Genomic DNA, 27,421 nt, shown 5'->3' with positions numbered 1-27,421 from the left:
TAAAAAGTAACCCTTTCCTTTTTGTACTACCTTTTTATGTTAATAATTAGAAAATATATTTATTTAAAGCATGATATTTTAATTAGTGTATGGTTTATTAATTATAAGATTATTTTACATTAAAATACTTAATTTAACCTAAGAAATTGGTAAAATGTTAGGTTTGTTAATTTATCCTCTTCTTACAAAAATGTATGCCAACGCCCGTCCGTATTTGGGACATCAACGCGTTGACACCTTGATTGCTCACTCTTGTTTTAAATTGTTTACAAACAAGAAACAAGAATTTGGCCTAATTTCAAGACATTAGCGTTCGTGATTTAAAAAAGCTAAATATAAACTTCTGTAGAGTAATTTCTTTATGGTAGGGGGTTTTTGCTTGTTTATATATTTAAATAGTTTAAATTTTTACATCTTATTTTGTCTGTCGGTTAATGTGATTTCGTTTTAACTACGCTAGAAACTAAGTTAAAAAAATAGACAAATTTGACAATTTTATTTATTTAGCATCAACAACAATCTAATACATGTTTGGTAAAAATAATATTGCTGTGATATTTCGTTTTAAAATATATTTTGTATAATTTAGTAATAAGAATTTTGTAATTTTTCTTAAAACGTAAATTTTTATACAAAATACCAAAATTACGTTTAAATATTATTAAACTGCTTGTTTTTACAATATAAATACAATAACCCAGTAAAAATTTATTTTAAATAAGAAGCTTGGCATATAAAAGCAAAAATCAAATCGTGTTAAAAGTTAATAAATATCTGTTATAAAAGTCTAAATACATCCATAAAATTAATATGAATAATGCCAAATTTGTACACAAATTCTTGTGTAATAGTTTTTTTTGCTAACGCATTAGTTTTATAAACATTTATTTTATCTGAGTCACATGTTTAGAATGTTTACATATATAACCACATTTATGTGTTAGAACTAAGATATCAGATTTTAGTTATTTATATTTTACAATTGCGCTTTTACAAGTAACAGTGTCATCAAGATAATATATTGTAGAATATGTTAATTTAGTTTAGTAATTATGACTTTAAAATAATTTTTATATTTTACAGATTTTTTAATAAAGTATATAAATATAAGAGCTTTAAATTAAAGAAGAAGTTCTGGTTATTGCATCGCAAAAAAGGTATTTACATTTTGTCTTACTTTTAGGTTTTAACAGCATTGTAGTTTACTTTTTATTATTAATAATCTGTTTCTATTCAGCATTAAAATGTAGATATATGTTTCACTTTCACTTTAGTCAACTTGAGTTACACTACTAGAAATACTGCCAAAATATGATTTTGTATCTAACATAAATTACAAAACTAAAATACAGAAAATTTTGCACATTATTTACTTATAAAATTCTGTTATTAAGTTTATGTCAACTCTATTGGCCAACTTTCGAACTGATTTTAAAAGGATGTTATACAGTTAAAAAACTCTTTTTAGAGTACTTAAAGTACTACCGAGTGCCCTTTACTTTATTCACAATCGCTAATCTATACATTTCAGTTGCGTTTATAGGCATTCTATATTTAATTTAGTAGAACATTAATTTAGCCAATCTGTTTGTGTTTATCAGGGGCACAGCAGTAATTCTATAATGCTTGTTGTTAGGGTAATCAGTTGGAATGCTTAATCAAACAAATGAATGGGATATAATAACAGTGTTGTATGTACAGCATTTTATAGTTAGGACAGTAACAAATAATACTATGTTATAAATTTGTAATTTTATTTGTCATACTGAAGATGGACTGTTTGGTTGGTTATGTTGTGTTAGTTGTAAAAGATGCTAAGGGCAGTATCAAAATCTTTGGTAAGATACATTAACTTTCTTTTAGGTTTAATGTTATCAATAGGCAAGAATATAATATTTAGAAGAAAGTTTCTATAACTAGACATTGTTAGTAGCTAGTTATGGTTCCTTTATTTAATTCACCAATGACTCAAGGGTTCAATTCTCAATAAAATCTTTTTTTATTAAATTTTCTCAATTTTATAAAGTTAAATCCCCATAAACTAGAAAGTTTAAATTGTTTAAGGCATTCTACATTTTAGTATTTGAATAGCTTACTTGTGCAATTTTTTGTTGCATAAATATTTTTACCCTTGCCTTTTTTTTTAAAGGATCTCCATACACCAGTGAAGAAAATTGTCTGTATGCTGTTGATTCCATCGGGGAAGTAAATGGAAAGATATTAGACAGTTCTTCATATCTACAAGTTATAAGACATTTTCATAAGGTGGGTTTAATTATACAAATTTTAATCCACATCAGAGTTTGTTAAATTATATGTTATTGTAATAGCTAATAATAGCAGTTTTGTAATTATAATTATGTAAAAAACTTTGGGTTTCTTAAGCTTAAGTAATTATTCTTGCCAAATTACTTTATTGTTGAGCTACTTAAACACTGTTTATGTAATTAACATTAAAAAAACAATATAAATTGTTTAATTTTATTACTTTAAATAAATTTTATTAAATTTAATACATTTTGACTAGACAAATTGGCAATATAATGTAGATACTAAGCAGGCCTTTCTACTTAACTTAAAAGCTAGATAAATTCCACTTTTAAATGGTATTGAGAATGTAAGGAATGTTTATATAGGCTTTTAGGTCAAAATTTATTGTTATATCAGTGTGAAATCAGATTGAATAAAGTTATGTTGTTTGTATAAAAAAATTACTAAGCGATTTTTAAGTTTTACAAATTCTAATATACAAAATTTGGGTTTTTTATGACTGTATTTTAATAGTCTTTTAAATGTGGGCAGTCGTAAAACTATTGTATTCTTGATTTGTTAAATTATTATAATGTGATGGAATGTTATTATATTAATGTACCACATAAATTTTAGTAAAGTTATGATTTTACATCTTTTTACTTTATTTTTAGTGTATTCAGACAAAAGAAATTAAATTAAAAGTTCAAAGAGGTTTGAAGTCAGGTAACTTTATAGTCATTGTAAATTAAGTCTGTCACTTTTTATATTATAGCTTATAAATTAATTAACAAATTAATGCACTATTAAATAAGTTTTTTGCTGTAGCTTATATATAAAACCTTTTTTTAAAAGTTTATAAAATTTCTTTTCTGGTGTTTAGATAATTCCGAAGTTCAGTTTAAAAAGCGAGCTCTTGTGTTTGCCATTGAACAAACCGGTGAGAAACGACTTTCAATACTTCACAGCAAAGACTTAATACAAAAGATCACAAGTCATGACATGCCAAACGAAGTTCGTGCTCTTGTAACCGACAATAATTTATACGTCACAGAGTTTAAGCGAAGTTCGTTAAAAGCTACTATATCGAGTAGCGATTTTAAAAACCTTAACACTTTTAAACTGCCGCCAAAAACTGAAAATCAAGATTTAAATACCAATAATAATAATCACAAAAGTACGACAAACATGGCTGTGGCAATGCCCCGAAGTAATAAAAGTTATAGAATGAATGGGGGCATGGTGTTGCCCCCTGATGAAAATACCCATGAAATGGAGGTCAACTTTCCGTCCCAAATCAATTCCCACCCTCGAAGTGGGACTGCAACCCCACGGAGTTTTATTGATGTCCCACCTTCAACCCCTATGGATGGGGTCCAGAAGGGTAACCGAACAAGCAAAGATTTGGAGGTAAGCATTTTTCTAAATTTTTTTTAATTGAGTGTTTTGTTTCACATTTATTTACTGAGAAAAAAATTTAATTTATTTTTAAAATTTTAATCACTAGGTAGCAGCAGAAAGAGCTGCAAATCTTCCCCAGCCCGAAATGAACTTCCAGAGAATTCATCGGATGCGAGAATCTGCTCGGAGACAGAAGGAGCAAAGAGATAGAGATGCAAAAGTCCGAAAACAAATGGCAGAAGAGGGGGGAGCCAAGAAAATACAAAGGTTGGTCCTCAATAACTTTAACAAAAAAAATTGTAAAATGTAGTTTGGAAATAAATTTTTTTTTATTTATTGATTTTTTTTTAGCCTCCAACATCTAACACCAGAGCAGCAATCAAATTTACGAAAACAGGGCTATGAAAACGTTGGGTACGAAAGGGACAGTATAATCGAGAATGGAGCCTCACCTGCCCCCTCTAGTGTCCTAAGTAAGTAAATTGGTATCTCGACTTTTTGATAATGAGTAAGTGGGATTCGTTGTTCGAGTATAAAAAATTTTTAATATTAAAAAAAAATGATTTGTTTTCTTAGGTATAGAAGATATGTTTGGGGCCCTTAATGCCTTAACTCATAAAGTAGATGACAAGGAGTCGGCAAACGATCTTGCTTTTCTTAAAAACCTCGTCCAACAAGATGCTTTTCAGGAAGCCCTGGATCTTCATAACACATTAGTAGAAAGCACAACCCCAACACATAGTTCAACCTTCATTCCTTACACCAAAACCTCACAAGTTATTGCTCAACAGGTCAGTTTATTTGGTTTTAAATAAAATTAAAAAAAAAAAAATTTTGCTAATTGGTTTATATTTTAATGTTGAAGTATTAGAAAAGTGCAGGTAAATGAGACTGTAGGTAATATAGATTAGACAAATAAATTGTCTAAGGTTTTCGATCTTGATTTTATTTGTAAATTTGTTCTTAAATGTTTCTAGGTACAAGAAGAATTAAAATATTGTGACCTTCAACATGCAAACCAACTTACAAATCTTCTTTCGAATCCACTTTTTCAGGTAAACACATTATTGTCTAAGCTTTTATTTTTAAAATAAATTTTTAGGCTAAAAAAATGGCTAGTATTGTTGAATCTTAAAAAGGTTTTAAAAAAGAAATTAAATTTTTTTTTAGGGTCTTCTGGAAGCACATGATGGCTCAGCCGAGTTAATTCATCCTCCAGAGCCCCCTAGTGTTAATCCCTACGACGAAATCAACTCCTACTCCAATGAAGATGAGGAGCTTATCAGAAGAGCATCTCAATATACGAATAAGAAAGTCAGAGTTGTGAGAATTGAAAAAACAACAGATGCATTGGTGAGTTAAAGGTCTTGGTGGTTATTTGTATACCTTGCCTAAAAACAGTTAAAAACAAAATATAAAATTTGAAAATTTTTTTTATTAAATTTATAGAAAGTATAGAACTGAACTTCCTTTTAAAACAGTTTCTACAATTGCACCTTCCATTTTTTTCATTTTAAAAACTTTTCCAATTTTTTTCAGGGAGCAACAGTGAGGAGCGAAGAAGATGGGACAGTCACGATTAGTAGAATTGTTAGTGGAGGGATGGTGGAAAAGTCCCATCTTTTCAACGAGGGGGATGAACTAATCGAGGTCAATGGAAGATCAATGAGGGGGTTGGAAGTAAATGAGGTCAGCTAAAAAAAAAATTTAAAGTATTTATAAGAAAGTATTTGAAATATTTTAACTTGTTCATTGATGAAACCAAATATTTAGTTTAATATTGTTCATGTTTAAAGGTTGGAGACCTGATATCAGGTATGAGTGGATCTCTTGTATTTGTTTTGGCTTCCTCTCCTCAAAGAAATGGAATGGTTAATGGAAGAGATATGGGAATAGTAGTAAGTTTTTATATAGAAATATTTCTTACAATTTTTTTCTTCAGTTTTCTAATGTTTTTTAATAGTTTATAGGATGCAAAGTTTGTATAAATCTTAAGAGCAAAAAAATTTGTAAATTTTTAGTTAAAAATTTAAGCTAAAAAAATTTGTATATATATGTAAGCTTTTTTTAACTAATTGTTCATTTTTTCCAGAAACATGTTCGTGCCTTATATGATTATGATGCATACGATGACCCCTACCTACCATGTAGGGAGTTAGGATTATCGTTCCAGAAGGGAGATGTACTGAGAATAATGTCGAGTGATGACACAGATTGGTGGCAGGCCTACAGGGATGCTGATGATGATACTCATCTTACTCTTGCTGGACTTATTCCATCACAAGAATTTCAGCATCAGTAAGTTTGTGGTTTGATATGGAATTTAGATTGTAAATAGCCCTAATAAACCACCTACATTTTGTCGTGTCTTATTTAATGGATACTTACAGAAGGCTGTAATTTAAGTACACAGTAGTTTTGTCATTTCATTTTTCTATATAAAATGATTTATATTTGACCAGGGAAATTTCAAAAATATTTTTTATGTGTTTTTACTGGTTTATAGAATATTTTTTTACTGCCAAAAGCATTTAATACCCATGTGAAATCTGTTAAGATTGTAAATATATTTTATTTTCTTTACAGACGAGAATCTTTGAGGATATCTCTCATCAAACAAAACAACCAACCTGAGAGTAAAAAGTCGTTCCTGTGCGGTCGTAAAAAGAAAAAAAATGGGAAAGAAAAACAAACTCTTTATGATGAAAATGAAGGTAGGTGTAAATAAGATATTATTTATAAAAATATTACATTTTTTCGCACAACAGCATTTTAATAGCCTGCCTTTTAAGTAGTAGTTTAACCTATGTAGGTGTTCACTTTTAATCAATTATTGTTATATGGTCATAACTTATATTTTTCGTTGGTAATTTTTCCAATGACTGAAAATGAAAGTGATTTTTATTTTGTTTGTTTAGGTATAGATTGTTTAAAGTGCCTTTTTTAAGTGAATTATTTACAATTTGTATTTAAAATTGATTTTATTTTAAAAGATGATGAACCTATACAAACATATGAGGAGATGGCTTTATATCATCAACCTGAATCAAGGAAACGACCGATCGTTCTGATTGGTCCTCCCAATGTCGGTCGCCATGAGTTACGGCAGCGATTGGTTGATAATGATCGAGAGCGATTTGCTTCACCAGTCATTCGTAAGTAGATTTATTTTCAAATTCACTTTTATTTACATATATTCCGTTTATTGTAAAAACCAATTTTTTTTATATATTTCACCTTAAGATTCAGCTTTTTTATTGGTGGGAGAAGGTGGTGGCATTGGTGAAACTTATACGCAAGACCTTGCAGCTTATAATCTAGTGCCACCATTTTAAATTTTTCTTTTTTTGTAGACACCACAAGACCACCAAATGAAGGTGAACGAAATGGAGTTGATTATCATTTTGTTACGATCGAACAATTTGAAGCAATCAGGTTGAAAGATGGGTTCCTGGACTTTGGAACTTATCAGAAGACATTGTATGGGACAACAGTAGAGGCTGTTAATAAAGTGATCACGATGGAGATTATTTGTGTCATCAATCTACATGCAGAGGTAACAGTTTAACATTTAACATTTATTTTTTTAAATTTAAAAAAAAAATAAGAAAATTTTTCTAATAAAAATTGCTAAAGTAGTTTCGAGATTATGTTTTACTTTCATGCATCATGAGTTGTAATTTTTAAAATATTGATCTTTTTTTGTTTTAGTATCTTCGAACGTTGTGTACATCAGGATTAAAACCTTACATCGTGTTTATTGCTCCTCCTCCTCTTGAAAGATTAAGACAAAATATGTCCAAAGAAGGAAAACAACTCAAGGTTTGTTAAACCAAAATAATCAAAAATGTAGTTATAGTTTATTTGGGGGGTAAATGCTTTTTATTTTGAAACTCTTACAGTTTGCTTTGTTTATAGAAATTTGATTTTCACATTATTTTCATAATTATTTTTTTTAACAATTGTCTATTGTTCCTTTTTTGTTGCAGGAAGACGAACTCCGCAAAATCATCGAAAATGCGCGTGACATCGAGCGCAAATATTCGCACTACTTCGACGAAACCATCCGAAATACTGACCTTAATCGCTCCTATGCCGAGCTGTTAAGACTTATTAACAATTTGGACACCCAGCCGCAGTGGGTGCCTGCCTCTTGGTTGGATTAAACTGGTTTAAACCGGTTTGAATCCGGAAAACGGTGGATTATCCTGGATTTAGTTATGCTTATATTGTCGAAAGCGAAAAAACAAAAATTGTACAAATTTGATATTTTGGGCATTTTTTACTAATACTCTGACGCTATTAATTATCGTACAAGAACTTATACTAAATTTCGCTTTGTTTAATTGTTTGGTTCTAAGTTTACCGAAAAAGTTGCAAATATTGTTGTTAAATAATTTTCTTCATATACTAACTTAACTATTAGAATTTTTCGTTGAATTTTTTACTAATGAGTTTTCTTTATTTTAAATCATGTTCATATTGCTAAATTTGTGTTTTTTTATCCCGTTTATATTTAAATAACTTAGTTATTTTAAAGTAATATTTTTTGAAAATCCCAATTTAAAAGTTGAATGTCATTTTGGCATATTTATATACGGGACCTAAAAGTAATGAATATTGCAAAAATTGTGAATCTAACGTGTCGATGCAGTATTTTTTTTTTGATTTTTATTTTAATATTTTTTCTCGCTGTTTGCGGTGCAAAAATTCGCAGATTTTTCAACTGGTAAAATTTGCGAGAATCTGTTCTCCCGCTTGGCAGGGAAAATTTAATTTGTTTATGGTGTTAATTTTCATTGTTTTATTCAACACTGCAGCCTTTCCTGACAAAACCACTTTCCCTAATCCTTACCAGATATATTTAAACAAATTAATCACTTAATCTGTTCTTGCTCCCACCCTCTATACCGGCGTATTGTCGGACCATCTGTTAGCGCGGTGACGTAATACCCGTCACGTGACTTGTTTTTATGATTGTCACATGATGTTGTAACAGTTGTGCTATTTAGGCTATTGTTTAACACACTCCGTCGCAGTAAGAACATTCTGGAACATCTTTAAATTTTTGTCACGTGACGGACCGTCTTGTCCAATGGGATTTTAAATTTTGGGTCGCGTGGTGATGGCAATTGTGCAGTAGACTGCCCTATCATAAATGTTGTTTATTTTAACTAAAAACTCTATTTTAACTGACCATAACGTGTATAGTTCCATTACTTTCAACTCACTACAAATGTGTGTTTAAACAACTTTTCCGTATACTTTAGCGTTACGTTTTAAACCTATTCCTAATCCATTTTCTTTGGGCCAATATTCCAACTTCATTGTGAAAAAATCTATGTAATTTAAAGCCAGATTGATCAATTGATTGTGATATATGTTAACTTTATTATTGTGCCTATCACATAGTACATGTAACAAGATAAAAATCGAATTTTTTTGTTAACTTTTTTTTTTTTTTTGCTGTACCGTAATTGCCAAACAGTATTCTCATAACTTTAAGTGTAACAACCTCAGCTAAGTAATGCTTATGTGCCTATAATTAAAACATTGTTCAGTAGCAAATGGTTAAATATTGGTGTTATTATTTTTGTATTTATTTTTCCATATAATCTTATGTCGTTTTTTGCTTCTACTAGTACTAAGGCAAAATTGGATTTTAAACAATTATGGTCACTAAAATGTTAAATGCAGTTACAAGAAATATTACTTTATTTATTGTACATTTTTTGCATATTGTTGCACATATAAAAAAAAGATTTTTTACTAACTCTTAATATCATATATCGATAACATGCCAATTTCTGTAAAAATTGTGTTTTTTTTACTACTAAGTCGAATTTTCGAGTTAATTTGCATTTTTTTCGTTGGTACAAGTCATTCTTTGTGTTAACTATTTTCATATCTTTGTTCGTTATAGATTTTCTATACCTACTCTTATAAATAAACAATATATTCTGCAACTTCCTGGTTTTATAATAACATCACAGATATTGTTATTCAGTGTTTACATGTAATCGCTAACAAAATGTAAAGAATATTAAATTATTACAGTAATTACACATTATGTCATTGGAAAATAATGTATATCAATGAAAATATAATTTTTATTTAATAATTCATCCGAAATTATTGTTAAATCATTGACCAATTCATCTTCCAGAATATTCCCCTTTACTATTACTCAATCTCCTTTTTCTTTTTTAAATCGCTTTGTAACTCTCTCCTATTTCAAGAATATTCTAGAGTAATGGAATGTATCAATCAACTTCCGCAAGTAGATCCGAATTTATGCTTTATAATATGCATATTAATTAACTAAATTGTTGTTTTTAGATTTAAAATTTAAAGAAACTTGAAATTTTAATAATTTTGAAGTAAAAATTTCTGTAAAAGTTGTTTTTCGTAAAAGTTTGGTTTGGCGGATGAATACAAGGCGAGACTTTTCGCGAAATTGAAACCCCGCGAAGAAAAAAAGGCAAATACGGTTGAAATAAACGCACGTGTTTGAAACAGAACCACGTTTTAAATCGCATTCAGTAAATCGTTAGCTGAAGAGCTTACGTTTTTGAGCTTAGTATATAACAAAGACCGATAAAATACTAAGTTTTAACAGTTATTATATTTTATTACTTTAGAAATCCAGAATCGGAGCTAATTTTAGCTTACCTTACTTTTTAAATTCAAATTTACCGTAAAACTAAACCAAGAAAATGACCGACGAAGTATTGGACGAAGGAACCGAAACTTTTGCTTTTCAAGCAGAGATTGCTCAGTTGATGAGCTTGATCATCAACACTTTCTACAGCAACAAGGAGATCTTTCTTCGGGAATTGATTTCCAATTCTTCTGACGTAAGTCAAAATTCTTTTTTTATTTTTTCGTTAACGTATTTTTATCTGTATTCGTTGAAATGTTTTGTAAGGTTTATTGAGAATTTGATTTAACCTAATTTTAAATTATTTTCTTTATTTTTTTAGGCTTTGGACAAAATTCGATATGAAAGTTTAACTGACCCCAGCAAATTGGACAGCGGTAAGGAGCTCAAAATTGAAATTATCCCCAACAAAGAAAACAACACCCTGGAACTTATTGATACTGGATGTGGAATGACCAAATCTGACCTCATTAACAACCTTGGAACTATCGCAAAGTCTGGAACTAAAGCTTTCATGGAAGCCTTACAAGTAAATTCTACATAAAAGCGTTTATATTTTGTAGTTTAATTATATATAACATGTTTTCTCTAAATTTAGTATTTTTTTTAATGCAAAAATAAAATTAATGATTTTTTCCACTAGTCTGGTGCTGATATTTCCATGATTGGTCAATTTGGTGTTGGTTTCTACTCTGCCTTCCTTGTCGCTGATAAAGTCGAGGTTATATCCAAGCACAATGACGATGAATGTTACACCTGGGAGTCCTCTGCTGGAGGATCTTTCACTATTACGACGGATGCCGCAAATGACCTTGCCCGTGGAACAAAGATCATCCTCCACTTGAAAGTAAGTTTTGTCTAAATTTTAGATGGTTTATGGAGAAGTAAGTTGTAAAAGTGTTTTAATCTTATATTGTAATTTCGATATTTTGCCATGATGATGTTTCCTACATTCGCAGTTTTCACCAGACCTGAGATACACACAAAATCTCCAACAACTTTAGAGTTGTTGTATGTTTTGTTGAATTCTCGCTTATGATGGTGTGAAGTCCTTTCCTTGGATGTCTGAGCAAAATAGTTATTAAAATAATAAATTAATTTTACTACAGACTAATTTCATGTTTTTAACTAACTAACTTCAATTATCTAGGAAGACCAAGTTGAATACTTGGAGGAGAAAAAAATCAAGGAAATTGTAAAGAAGCATTCTCAATTCATTGGTTATCCAATTTCTCTTCATGTTGAGAAAGAAAGAGAGAAGGAAATCAGCGACGATGAAGAAGAAGAGGAAGAGAAAAAGGAACAAAAAGAGGAAGGAGCAGAAGAGGAAGAAGACAAGCCAAAGATCGAGGATCTCGATGAGGCTGAAGAGGGAAAGAGCGATGAGAAGAAAAAGAAGAAGATCAAGGTTCGAGTTGTTTTTTTTGACAATTTATAAAACAATTAAAATATTTTGCAAAATAAATTTATAACTTTAGGTATGCTCTTTTCAATATCACTTATTTTGTTTATAGGAGAAGTACATTGATCTTGAAGAGTTAAACAAAATGAAACCATTGTGGACTCGAAATCCTGATGACATCTCACAGGACGAGTATGGTGAATTTTACAAGAGTTTGACCAACGACTGGGAAGACCATCTTGCTGTGAAGGTAACAAATATTTTACCATTAAGGCATAGTTATTAACAAAGAATCCATTTCTAGCAAGCTTGTGTTTATTTTGCCATGATGATGTTTCCTACATTCGCAGTTTTCACCAGACCTGAGATACACACAAAATCTCCAACAACCAAGTGTTGTTGTATGTTTTGTTGAATTCTCGCTTATGAAGGTTTGAAGTCCTTTCCTTGGATGTCTGAGCAAAAAATAAACCCCCCCAAAAAAAAAAAAAAAATTTGCAAAATGTTTTAAAATCTATTGTATTTTTTAGCATTTCTCAGTTGAGGGTCAACTTGAGTTCCGTGCTCTTTTGTTTATCCCCAAACGAGCTCCCTTTGATTTGTTTGAGAACCGAAAGATGAAGAACAACATCAAATTGTATGTGAGAAGAGTTTTCATCATGGACAACTGTGAGGAACTCATCCCAGAATATCTTAGTAAGTTAATTTGCATACAAGAAAAAAACTTTGTTTCATATGTTTACGTTTTTTATTTGATAAATTTTATTTTGTACAGACTTCGTTAAGGGTGTAGTTGACAGTGAAGATCTTCCCCTCAACATTTCTCGTGAGATGTTGCAACAGAGTAAAATCCTTAAGGTCATTCGTAAAAATATCGTCAAGAAGTGCATGGAGTTGATTAACGAAATTTCCGAGGATAAAGAACAATTCAAGAAGTTCTACGAGCAATTTGGAAAGAACATCAAGCTCGGAATCCACGAGGACTCCCAAAACCGAAAGAAACTTGCCGACAAACTCCGTTACCATTCTTCCCAATCTGGTAAATATAAATAAAAACTACCTACTTTAGTGAATAAAAAGGTAAGGTTAGTAAGAAACTTTTCAAATAAAAATTTTTTTAATTTTTCAGGTGATGAGATGACATCATTGGGTGATTATGTCACAAGAATGAAGGACAACCAGAAAGATATTTATTACATTACTGGTGAATCTCGAGACCAGGTTGCTCACTCTGCCTTCGTAGAACGAGTTGCCAAGCGTGGTTTGGAGGTTCTCTACATGGTGGAACCAATTGATGAATATTGTGTTCAACAACTTAAGGTGAATAGTTGGGCCAATCTTTTCAATTACATTAAGTTTAAAGATGTTACTGTATGTTCTATCGTTGTTCATTTTGCCATGATGATGTTTCCTACATTCGCAGTTTTCACCAGACCTGAGATATACACAAAATCTCCAACAACCTTGCGTTGTTGTATGTTTTGTTGAATTCTCGCTTATGATGGTGTGAAGTCCTTTCCTTGGATGTCTGAGCAAAACAAACACTTAGTTCATGTTTGTGTTAATCTATAGCCAACATCTTTAACTTAATTTTTCTTGTTTTCATAGGAATATGAAGGTAAGAACTTGGTTTCAATTACCAAAGAAGGACTAGAACTTCCAGAAGACGAAGATGAGAAGAAGAAATTTGAGGAGGCAAAAGCCAAGTTCGAGAACCTCTGCAAATGCATCAAAGAAATTCTTGACAAAAAAGTGGAGAAGGTAATTTAAAAAATATCTTCAAAACAATTTGCCTTTGCAATGCACTTTTGGAATTTTGATTAACACGAATATTTAAATTTTAGGTTGTTGTGTCAAACCGTCTCGTCCAATCACCATGTTGTATTGTGACCTCACAATACGGATGGTCGGCCAACATGGAGAGAATAATGAAAGCGCAAGCTTTGAGAGACACCAGCACCATGGGTTACATGGCAGCTAAGAAACACTTGGAAATCAATCCCGACCACTCAATCATGGAACAACTTAGACTCAAAGTTGAAGCTGACAAGAACGACAAGTAAAAATTTTAATTTAATTTTGACAGTAATTTATTTTGGTTTAAAGAATTCGTTCAAATTTTAACCTTTTTTTCTTTCTAGATCAGTCAAAGACTTATGTATGTTGTTGTACGAAACTTCCTTATTTGCATCCGGATTTTCACTCGAAGATCCATCAACTCATGCTGCTCGAGTTCATAGAATGATCAAACTCGGACTTGGTAAGAATATGCTCTTTACTTTATGCCGATTTAAATATTAAAATTATGAAGTTTTGGTTATGCAATTTTCACAATCATAACAACTGTTTTATTTTTTTAGGAATTGATGACAATGAAGATGAAACTGCAGAGAAGGAAGATTTAGAAGAGATGCCACCACTTGAGGGTGATGCTGATGAAGATGCATCCAGAATGGAGGAGGTCGACTAAATCATAAAAGCTCCCAAAAAAGTTAACTATTTCTTTAGTTTTGTGAAATACAAGTTGCCCTACAAAGATGAAAATAGACAATCTGATTATAATTTCACAATTTTCTACTCCCCAGATAGATTTCTTGTTTTTTTGCCATCGTCAATTACTTCATTTGTATTTTTCAAATAAATAAAATCGTTAATTTCTAAAACAAAAGATATCACTGTTAGTTTTTAAATTATGTCAACCTGCATGTTTATATAAGCAAGTTGTTAAATATACTGAATTGATTTTGTTTCGTTCTTGACGTTTAAAAACCTAATAAATAATCTTAAAAGTAGTTACAAGTCTATATACCATAATTAAAACTAAAAAAATTAAATCGGTTGAGGATAAATAAAATTCACGTTTCGATGAACATCATCTGCAAGTCACCTACGCATTGGTTTTTGTCAAGTCATGTTTTTATTGTTCTCTTGAGTAAATAAAGTTTTGGTCAGATTTTTGAATTAGAAACCTTCAAGAATGGTTTACGAAGTCAAAGATGAAAAGGTAATTCATAATTATTAAATAAAACTGTTAAAATATAAAGAGATTTATAAAACAAACTATATGAGTGATTTATACTGGCATTAAAAAATAAAGTCGTAGATACACGTGACTTAATACTTGAATTAAAAAGTAAATTTTAAACAGGATTTTGATGAACAACTGAACTTGGCTCGTAAAGAGTTAGTTGTAGTTCATTTCTGGGCACCATGGGCAGAACAATGCAAGCAAATGAATGACGTCTTAGAGGAATTACAAAAACTACATCCAAACGTAAATCATAAATTTTGATTGGCATTTTTTATTATTTTCAAGTTTTAATTTGTAGTTTATTTTATACTAGGGTTTTATTTCGTAATTTAAAATGCTTCTAGGTACTTAAAATCTATTTATTTTTGTGGTATTTATATATTTTATTTTTTAATATATACCAGGAATTATAAAACTGTATTACTTTAATATTTGATATTTTTATAGGTAATCTATTTAAAGTTAAAAGCAGAAGAAATTCCTGAAATTTCACAGAAATATGAAATTGAGGCTGTTCCAACATTTTTGTTTATTAAAAACAAACAGAAAATTGATAGACTTAATGGTGCACATGCCCCTGAGTTAACCAAATTGGTAAATTGGATTTTAATGTATTGGCAAAAAAAGTGTTAGAAATTATAGTTTGTTATTATTGTCTTCGAAAATTTTTCAATCGCAAAATTAAATTAATTTACAATAACCAATATTTAACTAAAAATTTGGTCTTTTATTTTAGGTAAAACAACATATTGACACTGTAGCACCACCAAACATAACTGAAATTGATCCAAAAGTTGCCTTAAATAACAGACTTAAACTTTTAACCAATTCTGCAGAGTGTGTACTGTTTATGAAGGTAAGATCATAAAATAAATATTTTAAATTCCTTTTTCAAACTAATATTTAAATCTGGTTTTAAATAACAAATTTTATTATTTTTAGGGCAGCCCTGACCAACCAAGATGTGGATTTAGCCGACAGATTGTAGGAATTTTAAACGATCAAAATTGTAAATATTCCACTTTTGATATATTGCAAGATCAGGATGTTAGACAAGGTTTAAAAGAATTCTCAAACTGGCCAACTTTTCCTCAACTCTATGTTAAAGGTACACTGAAATCTCTTTATTTTATTAAATTGTTACTTAAATGGTTTTAAAGTTATAATAACAGTAGTTGCATCAAATGTTTTGTCATTGATTAATTTGGGGAAATTGCCACATTTTATAAAAAAGTTGCTCAAAAAATTCCAAAGAAATTTGCTGCAATGCTTTGCTGTGTACAACAGTTTTGTTTAAATTGTTTTATTAAGTTTTTAATATTAAACAGGTGAGCTACTTGGAGGTTTAGATATTGTTAAAGAGATGTTGCAAGATGGTGAACTGGACTCAGCTTTACCTAAAAAATCACAAGAAAAAGCTGTCTCACTTGAAGACAGAATTAAGGTAAATAATTAATAAGACTCTAAATTATATGATTATTACATTAATTTGTTAAATTTTGCAATATATATGTATTAGAGGTTGATTTTATTTTTTTTAACAAATTACATCTAACAAACTTAAATTTCTTTTTTGATATTTAGGCCATTTTAGGTCAAAGCCATGTTGTTGTGTTTATAAAAGGAGAACCTGCAGCACCCCGTTGTGGATTTAGTAAACAAATTGTGGCAATTCTAAACAACACTGAAGTACCATACACACATTTTGATGTTCTCTCTGATGAGGAAATAAGACAGGGCCTTAAGAAGTTTAGTGATTGGCCCACTTACCCCCAGTTATATGCTGGTGGTGAATTATTGGGGGGGTTGGATGTAGTAAAAGAAATGGTGGAAGGTGATGAACTAAAGGATGCTCTAACTGCCAGTAATTAGAAATTCTAAACACACATTTGTTCGTCAATTGTTTTTTACTTGTTAATATGGAAAAAATATACAACTCGAAAAATAATTGTTGTGATTTTATGAACAGTTACAACTACCTTCCATATATAAAATTAATTTAATAAATTTATGAGCTTATTCTATTTAAAAATAATAAAATGAGGATAAAGTTTTTACTTTTTGTTAATTCGGGTAAACACTGCTTGCATGTCCGTCAGATGACGTCATTGTTGTAGTGCCTTGCGTCAGGTTCGCAGTAAATTTACGTTCTAGAATGTGAAATAACATGTTGTTACCGCAGGCAACGTCGTCCCTTAAAATTAAATAATAAACAAGTCAGTTTACAGCACAGTTTAGGCCACTGAAATATCAAGTTAAAGTAAGATTGGGCTACGATTACGTCAGACGGTCTTGCACTAAAAAAATTTAGAAAGTAAAATGAACAAAAAAAATTTTTGTTAGTCATTTCTTGAATATTTTTTTATATTTAATAACTGTAAAATATATGCATACGTAGTAACTATATTCTGTTATCACTTAGTACTAGAGTATGCTAATTTTTTTTTAATGTATAAATATAAATAAGTAATGAGCAGACGAGTTAAAATAAGGCCTAATAATATTTTGTTTTATAGCAAACTAGACCATTTGGTATTAGGGTGTTTGCTTCTAAATTAGATAAGTTAACATTAATATATAAACATGGAAAAAGAAAATATTGCAGAAGCACAGCAGGCTACCAACAACAATAATTCAACAGAATCTGAAATTTCTGAAGTTCCTATTGTTAAAGTTACACCAGTAAGTTTAAATGATTAATTTAAATTAAAAACAATGTATGTACAAGAAGAGTATTTTATAATAATAGCAGATTATAAAAACAGTTTAAATGTATTGGCTATTATATAGCTTTTAAAGATATTTTTTGTTAAACAATTTTGTGTTTTTGTAGGTATTGAAACTACAGAATGAGTTGAATGAAACTCCTGTGAGTAGTGCTGGTGAAGATGAAGATGTAAGTAAAACTTTTGTTTTTCCTAATTCAAATTATAGGCTATTAAGTAATTTAATTTTAATTTTTGATGTAATTTACATAAATGTGTATATATATATATATTATACATATATATAATATATATGTCGTGAAGTTGTTTAATTTTTATTACAGAAAATAAGTTGTTGTTTACTTGTTATGTGATTGGCTATTAATTTGTCATTAATCTTTTAGTACCGTTATGTTTTTAAAGCCTTTTGTTTATTGCTTAAACATCAATTAATTAATTGCTTTGTTTGCGTATTTTTACCCCTGTTTTAAATAATGCTGTAAAGGAAGTTACATAAAAGGTATAGCTGTGACAAAATATAAAAATTAATATTCTGTCATAAAGGTAAAATGCGTTTACTACTACCAATTATAATACACATACCTTAGTGAAGTAATGGAATAATACAATACGTTATCCACCATTTAATTACCTTTCCAATTAGCATAGTAAAAATCAATATTACATTATAATTAAAAATTGAGCTAGGTTTTTAATTGGATATATTTGATCAAAAATTTAACACAATTTTTTTCCATTTTAATTAATAAAAAATTTAAATTTTTAGGCCGTTGACTTTTTGGACATGTTGAAAGATGATCCAACTTGGAAACCACCATCCACTGAACTTGAGACTAAAATCAGAACCCTTCTCGAACATTATTTCTCCGATGAAAATTTAGTGAAGGTGTGTTGATCTTTGTAAACAATTTTTGTTTTTCAAAATTTGATAAGTAACATTGAATTGGGTCAGATTCTAAAATTTTTCACATATTTGTTTAAAAAAATTTTAAAGTTATGATAAAGTTTATAAAAATTTACAAGATCACTATAAAAGTAACCAGAAATAGACTAAGTCATCTAACACTTTTTGTTTGACGTCATCTAAGTTATCATATGTGTATTTAGGACTTAAAAATAAGTGTGTCGAGTGTAGTAAAGGATCCTATTTGACGTAAATGTCCATGTGTTAATTTTCAAAATTTGTTTATTGTCCCTAAATATATATATTTTACGGTTTGATTAAGGTTTCGTCATAGGCAATAATAACAATATGATTTTATGTTAAATAATAGGCCTATATATAAAATTATTCTACATCACTATTACTTAATAATACTTACAGGATGTGCTAAAAAGATTATAGTTTCAGCTTCCGGTGTTTAAACGACTTTTACTTTCCATTAAAAAAAGCGATTTTATTATTCAATAACATGTGATATTATGATGAGTCAGCTTAATTTACTTTTAATTTTCAACCATTTTTTTTTTAAATCCAACACACATATTTCCAATATCTACTTAATTAATTATTAATAACCCCTTCCTTAGAATTGCTAAATTATGCTCTGTTAAAAGGATTAATAATTCACAGCAAGCCGGCTATAGATTTGTTTATATAATTACTACACTGGTAGTCCTTTTTAATAATATACACCTATAATATATATTCCTGTTTGTTTATATATAGATATATAGTTTTCCACTCTAACTACCAGTGCAATTTTACTGTTAACTAACTTCTAGTTACTTTTTTATTTTGGAATTTAATTTTTTAAATATTTTATTATTTTCAGGATAAATTTTTGCTGAAACATGTCAAGAGAAATAAGCTTGGTTACGTCTCCGTAAAACTTTTAACAAGTTTTAAAAAGTTGAAAAATCTTTCGCGATCTGACTGGAAAATTACAGCTTTTTGTTTGTCAAATTCTGATAAATTTATTTTGAATAAACCGGTAAGTTTGGGACTGAAATAGAAATAAAACGTTATGTATTTCTGTTTTTTATTACATATTAATTTAAACCCATAAATACAACTTGAAAAGTTTATTGTTGAATTCTATGAGAAAATCATATACATTATTGAGCTTATTTAATTTATCAAGTATATATGTCTAATGGATTTTAACTTTTTTGTATCCAGGGAACAAAAGTGAGAAGAAAGGATCCTCTACCCGAGATCGATCTTCCTACAACTTCCATAAAAACTCTGCTTTATAAGCTTCCAGATAATTCCAAAGATCCAACAATGGAGGAGGTACGAAAATAACTAATTTTAAATTGTTTAATAAATTATATACTTTTTTTTATTTTTAGAATTTTTGGTCTTTAACTCGTATTTATTATAAAATAATTTTTTAGATATCTGAACAATTTCATGAGTTTGGTGAAATGACAACCGTTCGAATAATCAAACCTGGAAAAGATATCCCACCCGATCTTAGGAACCATTTGACCAAACATCCAGAACTTGGTATACAGATGTGTGTTGTTATTGAATTTGAAAGCACGGAAGCAGCACAGGTTAATATTCTTTTTACTCTTTGCAAGAAACATGTAATTACTATGTGCTCTTACCTTGCTATTATGTTTTAATTGGCATGGCTGTAATCAATATTGCAAAACCTTATTAAATATAAATAATAGATTATTTTAAAATGTAAGTAGTAGCAGCTCGTTTCTGTTTAATTTCTTAGACTTGTTACTTTTTTGTTATCATAAAAATTTATATGTTATACCCACCCCTACTCTATTTAATATTATGCTTAAAATATTATTCACAGAATGCTTACAAGTCTCTATCCAAGATGGCAAGAGAAGATAACAAACCAGAAATGTACAGTTTATTGGGATCAGGTCGAAACCCAAGGAAACATGTTTTGAAAGGTTTTGGGAGACAAAAAGATGGACTAGGTTATGATAGCTCGGAGGATTCTGCATCTCCATACTTTAGGTAGGTTTAGTGTGTAAAAGTTAACAAGTTGTTTGGTTTTTAAAAATTACTTTTGTTTAACGTTTATCCCTTTAAAAACTGTTTTAAATTAAAAAAATCGGACTCTACAATTGGCAGGAAATAACAATGTATTATTGTTCTACAGCTCTCGTGAAAACAGTCCAATGATGATGAGAAAGTTGAATGGTAGGAACGGCATCGGAAGAAACACTTCTCCTTTTATAAGTCCTCAAGGAAGCAGGGATGGAAGTCCTGTAAGAGGTAAGATGATCTTCGAAGATTAAATTTTGTAATCATTTTCTTAATGTTAATTAATTCCTGGTTATATTGTTGTATTGAATGCTTTTTTTAAGTATGTTTTAATATTATATTTATTATAAATTTCATTCTAAGTAGGCTACATAATATTGTTTTTTTTTTGGTTAAGAATTTTAAGTGACTTTAATATTTCAAGGTACAAAACTTCAAAGTTTATAAAAACAATGTGGCTTATAAAATTTAATTTATGATTACCTATTGCTTAAGGCTAAATTAAATATCATCAAACACTTTCAGATGTTATTTTTATTTTGTATATCACTGGTACTATGTAATAACTTTACTTTCACACTGCTATATTTAGCTCAATACTAACCAAACTTAATTTTACATTAATAACGTGATTATTTTTAGATGGTAAAAGTCCAAAAGGAAGTCCAGTGTTACCCAGAAGAAATATTCCAGGATCAAACCACACTACACCAAATTCAGGTAGTTTTTTCATTAGCATAAACTTGAAGTTTTAAAACAAAATAAAGAAACAGTTTGGGCTATTTTTATGTGACCTGCAGGTTTACCAAAGTCGTAAATTTAGTAAAGTTCATCTTATATGTTTATTACTTCAGTAACTGCCGGCAGTCATAAACTTTTATGACTGTCAAGTGTAGGCACTTATAAATCTTTAGTGTGTGTAAGTTATCCTGTGTCATACAGTTTAAGTGCTTTAAAGTGTGATGTAATATACAAGCTATCAACTAACTACTTAAGTGGTTATACGTGATATTAGGGAAATCTTCAAATCGATTTTACTTCAAAGTTTCTAATAATTAATCTTAAATTGGTCACTTTTTATTTTTAAAAATTAGTGCAGTTTCAGGATTTCATCTAAAAATACAATATTTAACTTACGCAGGTAATGCATGGGGTCGTAAAATAAGTAGGGAAAGCACCCCAGAATCTAGCCCCAGAGGAAGCCCGATGTCAGGTAGAAAACAACACAACAACAAGCATTCTACTCACCAAACTTCACCTTTGGCTATCACTTCAAACTTGGTGAGTTCATTTTTCTGTGATTTATTTTTTAGGATTAATGCTATTTTTACAAGGCCATGCAAACTTAACTGTAACTTTAACATCTTTATTTAAAGTTAAGTCCAGGTGACAGTGCAACCAAATCAGTTTCACCTTCTGGAGGTTCAAGCCCCTGGTTACAAAGAAAACGACAATATGTTGCTTCACAAGGTAAAAAAATGTCTTCCGTTATTTTTTTTCTTAAATTTTGTGCCCATTTTTTTATAGTATTGTGTTTCACTTAGGTAATTCTCCTTCAAGCACCCCTGGGTCTAGCCCCCTGATGGGCAGAAAGTTTCAAGATGGGGTTCCAGTCGGGGTAATCAGATTACCTCGAGGACCCCCAAACCAAGGAGCAAGGGGGTTCGACGTTTCACTGCGTCGCCTGGTCAAGGGAGTTAAGATGTTGGAGGGTTTTAAAAAAGAGCTTGACGAGATGACCATCATCAATTAATATTTACTTTAACTTATTTCCTGTATTAGTTTTATATTAAAATAAAGAGCGGTTTAGGCATTTAAAAAAGGCTTATGCTTGAATTAACAATGGACTACTGTTAATATTCTTGGTTGACTTCTGGTTTAAATGTGTATTGTGGTTTGTTAAAGTGTAAACTAATGTTGCAAAAGTCGTGGATGTTTGTTAAACAAACTGTTGCTGTTTGGGTTGTAGAGTATTACTTGGTTAAAGGTATTTCTCTATGGTGAGTATTTTTAGTCACTAATAGTTGGTTGGTATTTTTGTTTCCAAATAAATATAATTGTCTTCATTTTTTGCGTTGTTTTTTCTTGAGCTACTAATTGCTTCCCTTTTATCAACATAGGTGATGTTTTTTGCTTTATTTATAATTAAATGTTTATTATATTTGCAACCTAATTAATAAAATATTTTCTCATAAGTGTTTAAGTTTAAAAATATTTTTGTACATCCTTTTAACTTAGTTTTTTTTTTTGGTACTTAGTTTTTCTAAGCCTCAAATAATATATAAAAGCATAGCTGATATAATTACAGGCTAATTGCCATGCTAAATAATACACAATTTATACCTAAAATATTTTTCACTGCCTGATTTTTAACACCATATCATACAATACTAATGATATTTTCCATGCTAAGCCATAAACTTTTATATGGCTTTAGCAATTTGGCAATGAATGCCCCGTGGTAACAGTAGTTAAAAGTGTTGGTACTGTATACTTGCCTATGCATTCCAAACACATTTCTCATTATTGTGATTGAACTTTGTTTGCTTTTCTTATTTAAAGGGAGGTGTTTGTTGTTTTAAAAATTGTGATTTGGTCAAGTGATCAGTATATTGTATATGTTCGTTTCATTACAAAAACTCTTATTGAAAATACTTTTTTTTCTTCAGTTATTTAACAGTTTATTGAAACTATTTTCAGTTTTTTATTTTAGTTTTATTAAGTAGCACAAAATTAATTCTAGAAAAGGGTGAGTGCATTTCTTTTTGTCTTTTATTCAGCTTTTTGAATTGATATTAACACAATAATTTTTTTTAGGGTTTAAATCCAGCTGCTGAGTTTTTCACAATTTCATGAAAAGTTTTTCTCACATTTGCATACAACAGAACATGAGGATCCATAGTAGCAGTTAGATTCACATTCTTTAAAAAATCTTCGTTTTTATCATGTGACCAGTCGTCGTGTGATGTCAAGCAGTCCACGGATACATGCGAGTGTCTTGATGAAATATAAGCATGGGAGATGCGACCTAATTGCAGCAGAATTCGGACACAATCGCTGACAAGAGGAGGAAAGGTTTTGGCAAAATTTGGTAATGCTGTGATAGCCTCCAGGAAAAAGGAACAGCGATTTTGAAGAGTAATCACTAATAAGAAAAAATTTATATTAAAATAATAATAATAACTTTATTTGATTACTAGATCCAGAATGTTATCGGCATATTTATTTTACCTGTCACTGAAGTTGAAATCACGTTAACGCATAGTTTGGCTATTGACAGTGACTTTGGAAGTTTATATTGGCAGCAAAGTTGGGAGGCAAGTTCGAGTGCAAACAGTTGTTTATTCGGTTGTGGTTGTTGTAGCAACTCTGGCACAAAATCTAAACAAATGTGCATCGAAGGAACACCAGCTACTAAAACGGATACTAACTCCTTTTGATACCCCTAAAAATAAAATACCTTTTTTTAGTAAAGGTTATAACAGATGAAAAAAGTATGTAAAATTTTTTTTAAAAATGGACACTAATTTTTTTCATACTTATTTTGGGGTACCTGAAAATGAACTAGCTTTGCCACATTTGGGTCCTCAATAAACATTTGATGCAGATGTGAACACACGAGGCACTGCACCTCCCTCACATAAGTCAATAAATTTCCCGTTTCTTTCTCCCCACCAGTCGGCATACAAACTTCCAACAGCATCTGAATCACTGCACAACTTTGTGTGGCAATAAATGCTCCTTTTAATTCCTCTTTTTCTGCTTCGGTTACAGGTGCATTGCTATTACCAATAGGACTAGTCGATCTGGCTGATGGGTTTGCTTTATTATCAAGTGTTGGATGACCCTTAATTAAAGTTGAAGCCATGGACTTGGATGCTGATAAGCAAGCAGAGAGTATTCGCAAAACCACTGATAATAATTCAGGGCATTTAAAAACTCTGTTGTCAATGTTCAAAACGAGTAATGGATTGTCAACCAAATTGTCAAATGAGATTTGGTTGGTTGAAATTTTACCACATTGTGGTTGAATTGAATTAATTGTTGTCACCCATAATTTTCTAGGCACAACTGAGTTAAACTTGTACCATAATTTCTGTGCTTCCTGATGAACTCTTCTAGAAATTTTCTCCTCCAGAAGAAAGGTCAATCCTGATGTCAAGGCATCAACAAATTCGACGATGTCATCGGCATTGATACTTGGATGGGAAAGTGTTCTTAAATGCATAAGAGCAGGAGCGGGATTAACCACTGCTCTTCTTAAACCTTCATACAACTGATTAGGATTAAAATTCAATTTCTTGTTAACTTGTTTATGAATTTTACTAGGTTTTGTAAGTGCTGTTGATGCCGACAAGATGTCTAAGTCCTGCATGAAATCTTCAACAAGGCAGAGATGTGGCAAATGTGTTGTGAGAAGTCCAAGTAAAGCTGGGTATAGCCCTTGGCAAGCCTTTGGTTGTTGCTGGCATTTGTAAAGGAGCAGTTTGACAGGAATTTTATTAATTAAGCCAGCACCGTATCGCTTTGGCCGATTGGGTAACTGTGCTAAAGCTTTCATGTTGTTCAGTATTGAATCTTCGTAAAGCAATACATAATACAGCATTAAAACTTGTGATGTAAGTTTGTTTAAAACATCAATTTTGTCTTCGTAAATGCTGATAACTTGTTCTTCAGTCAGTGGGTCATTTATAATACTGGCTCGTTGGACAAGATGGCCTTTGGACATAGGTGTAACTATTGTGTTAACATATTGTACTAATAATGGTTGCAGTTGTGGATGTAGAGGACTAATAGAAGAACATATTTGTTTGTAGATCCAGTTATGTACAGATACACGCCCCTGTGAAAATGCCCGGTTTTTTAGAAGCTGATAAACGCAGTGCACGGGTAAATAACCTGTCATTGTTGAGTTTAGGTTTTTAGTAACTGGCACCTTTGTTGTATGCATAGCAATAACCTCAGTTGGGAAAACTTCTTCAGTAAAAATATGTTTTATTTTACTAAGGGATGATGAACTTACTTTAATTCTCATTCCTAAAGAAGAACAAGCTAAGCGAATAGCAGCAGACTGTCGATCACCATGTAAATGTATAGCCGTTAACAACAATTGTTCTGCAAATGAACAGCCCTTGGGTCCGACCAACTCCATCTCAGTTGACCTACTAGCAAGCCATTTGACCCAGCTCACAACCTTTTTTTCTTGTGTGTCATCAGTTAAAAGGGCTGGACATGCAATCAACATACTTAATGCTAACGAAACAAAACGAATGCCACCTGGACTTAAAGGTGGAAAGCATGTGATTAAACTTAAAAGCATTTTTGACTCGTCTGGGGTGAATTTGATCCCAGTAATAGCCTTTAAAGCACAATACAATCTTAACAAAGCAGCTGCTTGAAGACAGTCTTCATCCAGCAAAAGATACATCTCTGCTGAATTCTCATTATCTACTTCCATTGCATTTGAAGAGTTGTTTTCTTTATTCATCGAAGCCCCATCTAAGACAGATTGTAATTGTTTGGAAAGTTCTGTTCGAAATTGGTTCTCAGTATTACCCTTGGCTTGCCTAATGTAAGATGCAAACCACGATCTAACTTTTGCATCATTTCCCAAAAGTAGCCCACTCACAAATGACACAAGTTTACTAATAGATTTATAGGTACTAAACTGGGGATCATTGCTTTGGTATTGTATGAGTGTAAGTCTCACTGCCAGTTCTGGCAATTGGCAATGTTGAACACAAAGATTCCTTATGGTAAGTAATGCTTGTGGATTTACTTCACATAGAGCCACCAGCACATTACATCTTAGGTTATCATCAAAACCACTATTTTTATCTTGTCCCGGGTTGCTTGATCCATCTTGACTAATGCCCAGCAAGCGGTAGCAAACAGGTAAAAATGATTCTGAATTATTGGCAACTAGTTTGCAAATAACTAACTCAGAATTAGGGAAATATACAAAGGCTTCTGCAACTGAGTTAACATTCACAAGATCAGGTAATTCTGAACATAAAATACAGAGAGTGTCTGTCACAATTTCAAGGAAAACATCGCAATCAAAAAGCTCAGATTCTTTAACAGCTTTGGGATATTCATTATTTTCAATTTGCATGATCACAGGCATAAGTTCTGAGAGTAAAATTCTAAATCTACGAGATGGAATACTGCGCTCGAATTCGAGTAGAACTCCTTGATTTTTTAGCCCAGCAACCAAAAAACTTTCAGTGTTTGTATTCTCACCAAGTTTAAGCCTAGTCTTTTGCTCCTTCTTTGCATCGTCTTGTAATTCACGAAAATCAACTGATAGCAATGAAATGATGTCGTTAACTTCGTCAATTCCTGAAAGTATAAGCAGCAATTGTTTTCGTTTTTCCTCCCATTCTACACTTGTATCCAGTGAATTACACAACGACATACGAACAAGGCATGGTAGAATCGGTCTTATTTCTTCTTCAGACGTTTGTAGCAATCCTGTTATGTTAAGCTTGGAAATAAGTTGAAAAACTTTCGAACTTAATACCTCGTTCATAATCATCGTTAGAAATCAATCCCACACACCTAACGTAGCTTATAGTTTTAAGAAATGATACAGGGTTTATTTACACAATTTTTGGTAAAATTTTGTGATTCATTTTAACTAATACAACCTAAAACTCCTGTTTTAAAATTACGTTAACTTAACGTTAAAAAAGTAAACATAAACACCATGCTGCATATGGATAGGAATCAACTTTCGTGACGCACTGGTAGTTTTATGTTTTGTCCTCGCGTGAGCGATTACAAATACTTATTTTATCTGTAAAATTCAGGCTACATTTAGCGTTTATTGTGCTTAAATTATTTTAAAATCAGTTTTGTTTTACGGAATTAATGAATTTTGGGCTTGAAAGTAAAAAAAAATGTATTAGTTAATTCCATTTCTCAATAACCATCAGTAAATTTACTGATGTTACGAGGCAATTTTAATAAACAAGAACATTCTTTT

The 27,421-nt window shown here is 30.7% G+C and overlaps 5 protein-coding genes across 5 annotated transcripts; 4 read left to right on the top strand and 1 right to left on the bottom strand.

Moving 5' to 3' along the window:
* The first annotated feature begins 1,088 nt into the window (after positions 1 to 1,088).
* LOC145754633 (protein PALS1-like) lies at positions 1,089 to 9,450 on the top strand. Its single transcript, XM_082570721.1, has 17 exons — positions 1,089 to 1,157; positions 2,150 to 2,265; positions 2,925 to 2,976; positions 3,134 to 3,660; positions 3,758 to 3,918; positions 4,003 to 4,124; positions 4,228 to 4,442; positions 4,629 to 4,706; positions 4,822 to 5,004; positions 5,191 to 5,340; positions 5,448 to 5,549; positions 5,744 to 5,949; positions 6,238 to 6,365; positions 6,645 to 6,806; positions 7,005 to 7,207; positions 7,363 to 7,473; positions 7,641 to 9,450. The coding sequence occupies exons 4-17, from the start codon at positions 3,253 to 3,255 to the stop codon at positions 7,815 to 7,817; spliced, it is 2,406 nt and encodes an 801-aa protein (XP_082426847.1). The 5' UTR covers positions 1,089 to 1,157; positions 2,150 to 2,265; positions 2,925 to 2,976; positions 3,134 to 3,252; the 3' UTR covers positions 7,818 to 9,450.
* Positions 9,451 to 10,261: 811 nt separating this feature from the next.
* LOC145755474 (heat shock protein HSP 90-alpha-like) lies at positions 10,262 to 14,506 on the top strand. The gene is made up of 12 exons (XM_082571710.1): positions 10,262 to 10,508; positions 10,635 to 10,841; positions 10,956 to 11,159; positions 11,463 to 11,720; positions 11,827 to 11,964; positions 12,245 to 12,410; positions 12,490 to 12,753; positions 12,844 to 13,034; positions 13,323 to 13,475; positions 13,559 to 13,773; positions 13,856 to 13,974; positions 14,075 to 14,506. The coding sequence occupies exons 1-12, from the start codon at positions 10,368 to 10,370 to the stop codon at positions 14,182 to 14,184; spliced, it is 2,166 nt and encodes a 721-aa protein (XP_082427836.1). The 5' UTR covers positions 10,262 to 10,367; the 3' UTR covers positions 14,185 to 14,506.
* Positions 14,507 to 14,543: 37 nt separating this feature from the next.
* Positions 14,544 to 16,705, top strand: LOC145755475 (glutaredoxin-3-like). Its single transcript, XM_082571711.1, has 7 exons — positions 14,544 to 14,718; positions 14,863 to 14,988; positions 15,193 to 15,339; positions 15,482 to 15,601; positions 15,688 to 15,853; positions 16,074 to 16,189; positions 16,330 to 16,705. Exons 1-7 carry the CDS (start codon positions 14,692 to 14,694, stop codon positions 16,615 to 16,617), a joined length of 990 nt encoding a protein of 329 aa, XP_082427837.1. The 5' UTR covers positions 14,544 to 14,691; the 3' UTR covers positions 16,618 to 16,705.
* A 560-nt stretch (positions 16,706 to 17,265) lies between these two features.
* LOC145754832 (la-related protein 6-like) lies at positions 17,266 to 23,800 on the top strand. Its single transcript, XM_082570967.1, has 12 exons — positions 17,266 to 17,427; positions 17,579 to 17,641; positions 18,238 to 18,357; positions 19,247 to 19,405; positions 19,594 to 19,707; positions 19,812 to 19,973; positions 20,234 to 20,403; positions 20,549 to 20,664; positions 21,076 to 21,153; positions 21,575 to 21,714; positions 21,810 to 21,903; positions 21,978 to 23,800. The coding sequence occupies exons 1-12, from the start codon at positions 17,329 to 17,331 to the stop codon at positions 22,184 to 22,186; spliced, it is 1,524 nt and encodes a 507-aa protein (XP_082427093.1). The 5' UTR covers positions 17,266 to 17,328; the 3' UTR covers positions 22,187 to 23,800.
* On the bottom strand, positions 22,981 to 27,118 carry LOC145754831 (integrator complex subunit 2-like). The gene is made up of 3 exons (XM_082570966.1): positions 23,987 to 27,118; positions 23,665 to 23,878; positions 22,981 to 23,578 (listed from the first exon to the last, which is right to left on the bottom strand). The coding sequence occupies exons 1-3, from the start codon at positions 26,969 to 26,971 to the stop codon at positions 23,247 to 23,249; spliced, it is 3,531 nt and encodes a 1,176-aa protein (XP_082427092.1). The 5' UTR covers positions 26,972 to 27,118; the 3' UTR covers positions 22,981 to 23,246.
* Between the last annotated feature and the right edge of the window lie 303 nt (positions 27,119 to 27,421).

This window comes from Corella eumyota, chromosome 6 (genome assembly GCF_963082875.1).
Source record: "Corella eumyota chromosome 6, kaCorEumy4.1, whole genome shotgun sequence".
Classification (NCBI taxonomy): Eukaryota; Metazoa; Chordata; class Ascidiacea; order Phlebobranchia; family Corellidae; genus Corella; species Corella eumyota.
This window is presented reverse-complemented; position numbering and strand designations above follow the sequence as displayed.

Coding starts and splice junctions, on each gene's coding strand:
- LOC145754831 (XM_082570966.1), bottom strand. CDS start 26,971: ATGATTATGAACGAGGTATTAAGTTCGAAAGTTTTTCAACTTATTTCC. Junction 23,879..23,986: donor CAAAGCTAGTTCATTTTCAG/GTACCCCAAAAT, acceptor TTTTATTTTTAG/GGGTATCAAAAGGAGTTAGT. Junction 23,579..23,664: donor GATTTCAACTTCAGTGACAG/GTAAAATAAATA, acceptor TTTTCTTATTAG/TGATTACTCTTCAAAATCGC.
- LOC145755474 (XM_082571710.1), top strand. CDS start 10,368: ATGACCGACGAAGTATTGGACGAAGGAACCGAAACTTTTGCTTTTCAA. Junction 11,721..11,826: donor AGAAAAAGAAGAAGATCAAG/GTTCGAGTTGTT, acceptor TTTTGTTTATAG/GAGAAGTACATTGATCTTGA. Junction 13,035..13,322: donor ATTGTGTTCAACAACTTAAG/GTGAATAGTTGG, acceptor TTGTTTTCATAG/GAATATGAAGGTAAGAACTT.
- LOC145754832 (XM_082570967.1), top strand. CDS start 17,329: ATGGAAAAAGAAAATATTGCAGAAGCACAGCAGGCTACCAACAACAAT. Junction 17,428..17,578: donor CTATTGTTAAAGTTACACCA/GTAAGTTTAAAT, acceptor GTGTTTTTGTAG/GTATTGAAACTACAGAATGA. Junction 21,154..21,574: donor CCACACTACACCAAATTCAG/GTAGTTTTTTCA, acceptor TAACTTACGCAG/GTAATGCATGGGGTCGTAAA.
- LOC145755475 (XM_082571711.1), top strand. CDS start 14,692: ATGGTTTACGAAGTCAAAGATGAAAAG. Junction 14,719..14,862: donor ACGAAGTCAAAGATGAAAAG/GTAATTCATAAT, acceptor AATTTTAAACAG/GATTTTGATGAACAACTGAA. Junction 15,340..15,481: donor CCCCTGAGTTAACCAAATTG/GTAAATTGGATT, acceptor CTTTTATTTTAG/GTAAAACAACATATTGACAC.
- LOC145754633 (XM_082570721.1), top strand. CDS start 3,253: ATGCCAAACGAAGTTCGTGCTCTTGTAACCGACAATAATTTATACGTC. Junction 5,005..5,190: donor AAAAAACAACAGATGCATTG/GTGAGTTAAAGG, acceptor AATTTTTTTCAG/GGAGCAACAGTGAGGAGCGA. Junction 5,550..5,743: donor GAAGAGATATGGGAATAGTA/GTAAGTTTTTAT, acceptor CATTTTTTCCAG/AAACATGTTCGTGCCTTATA.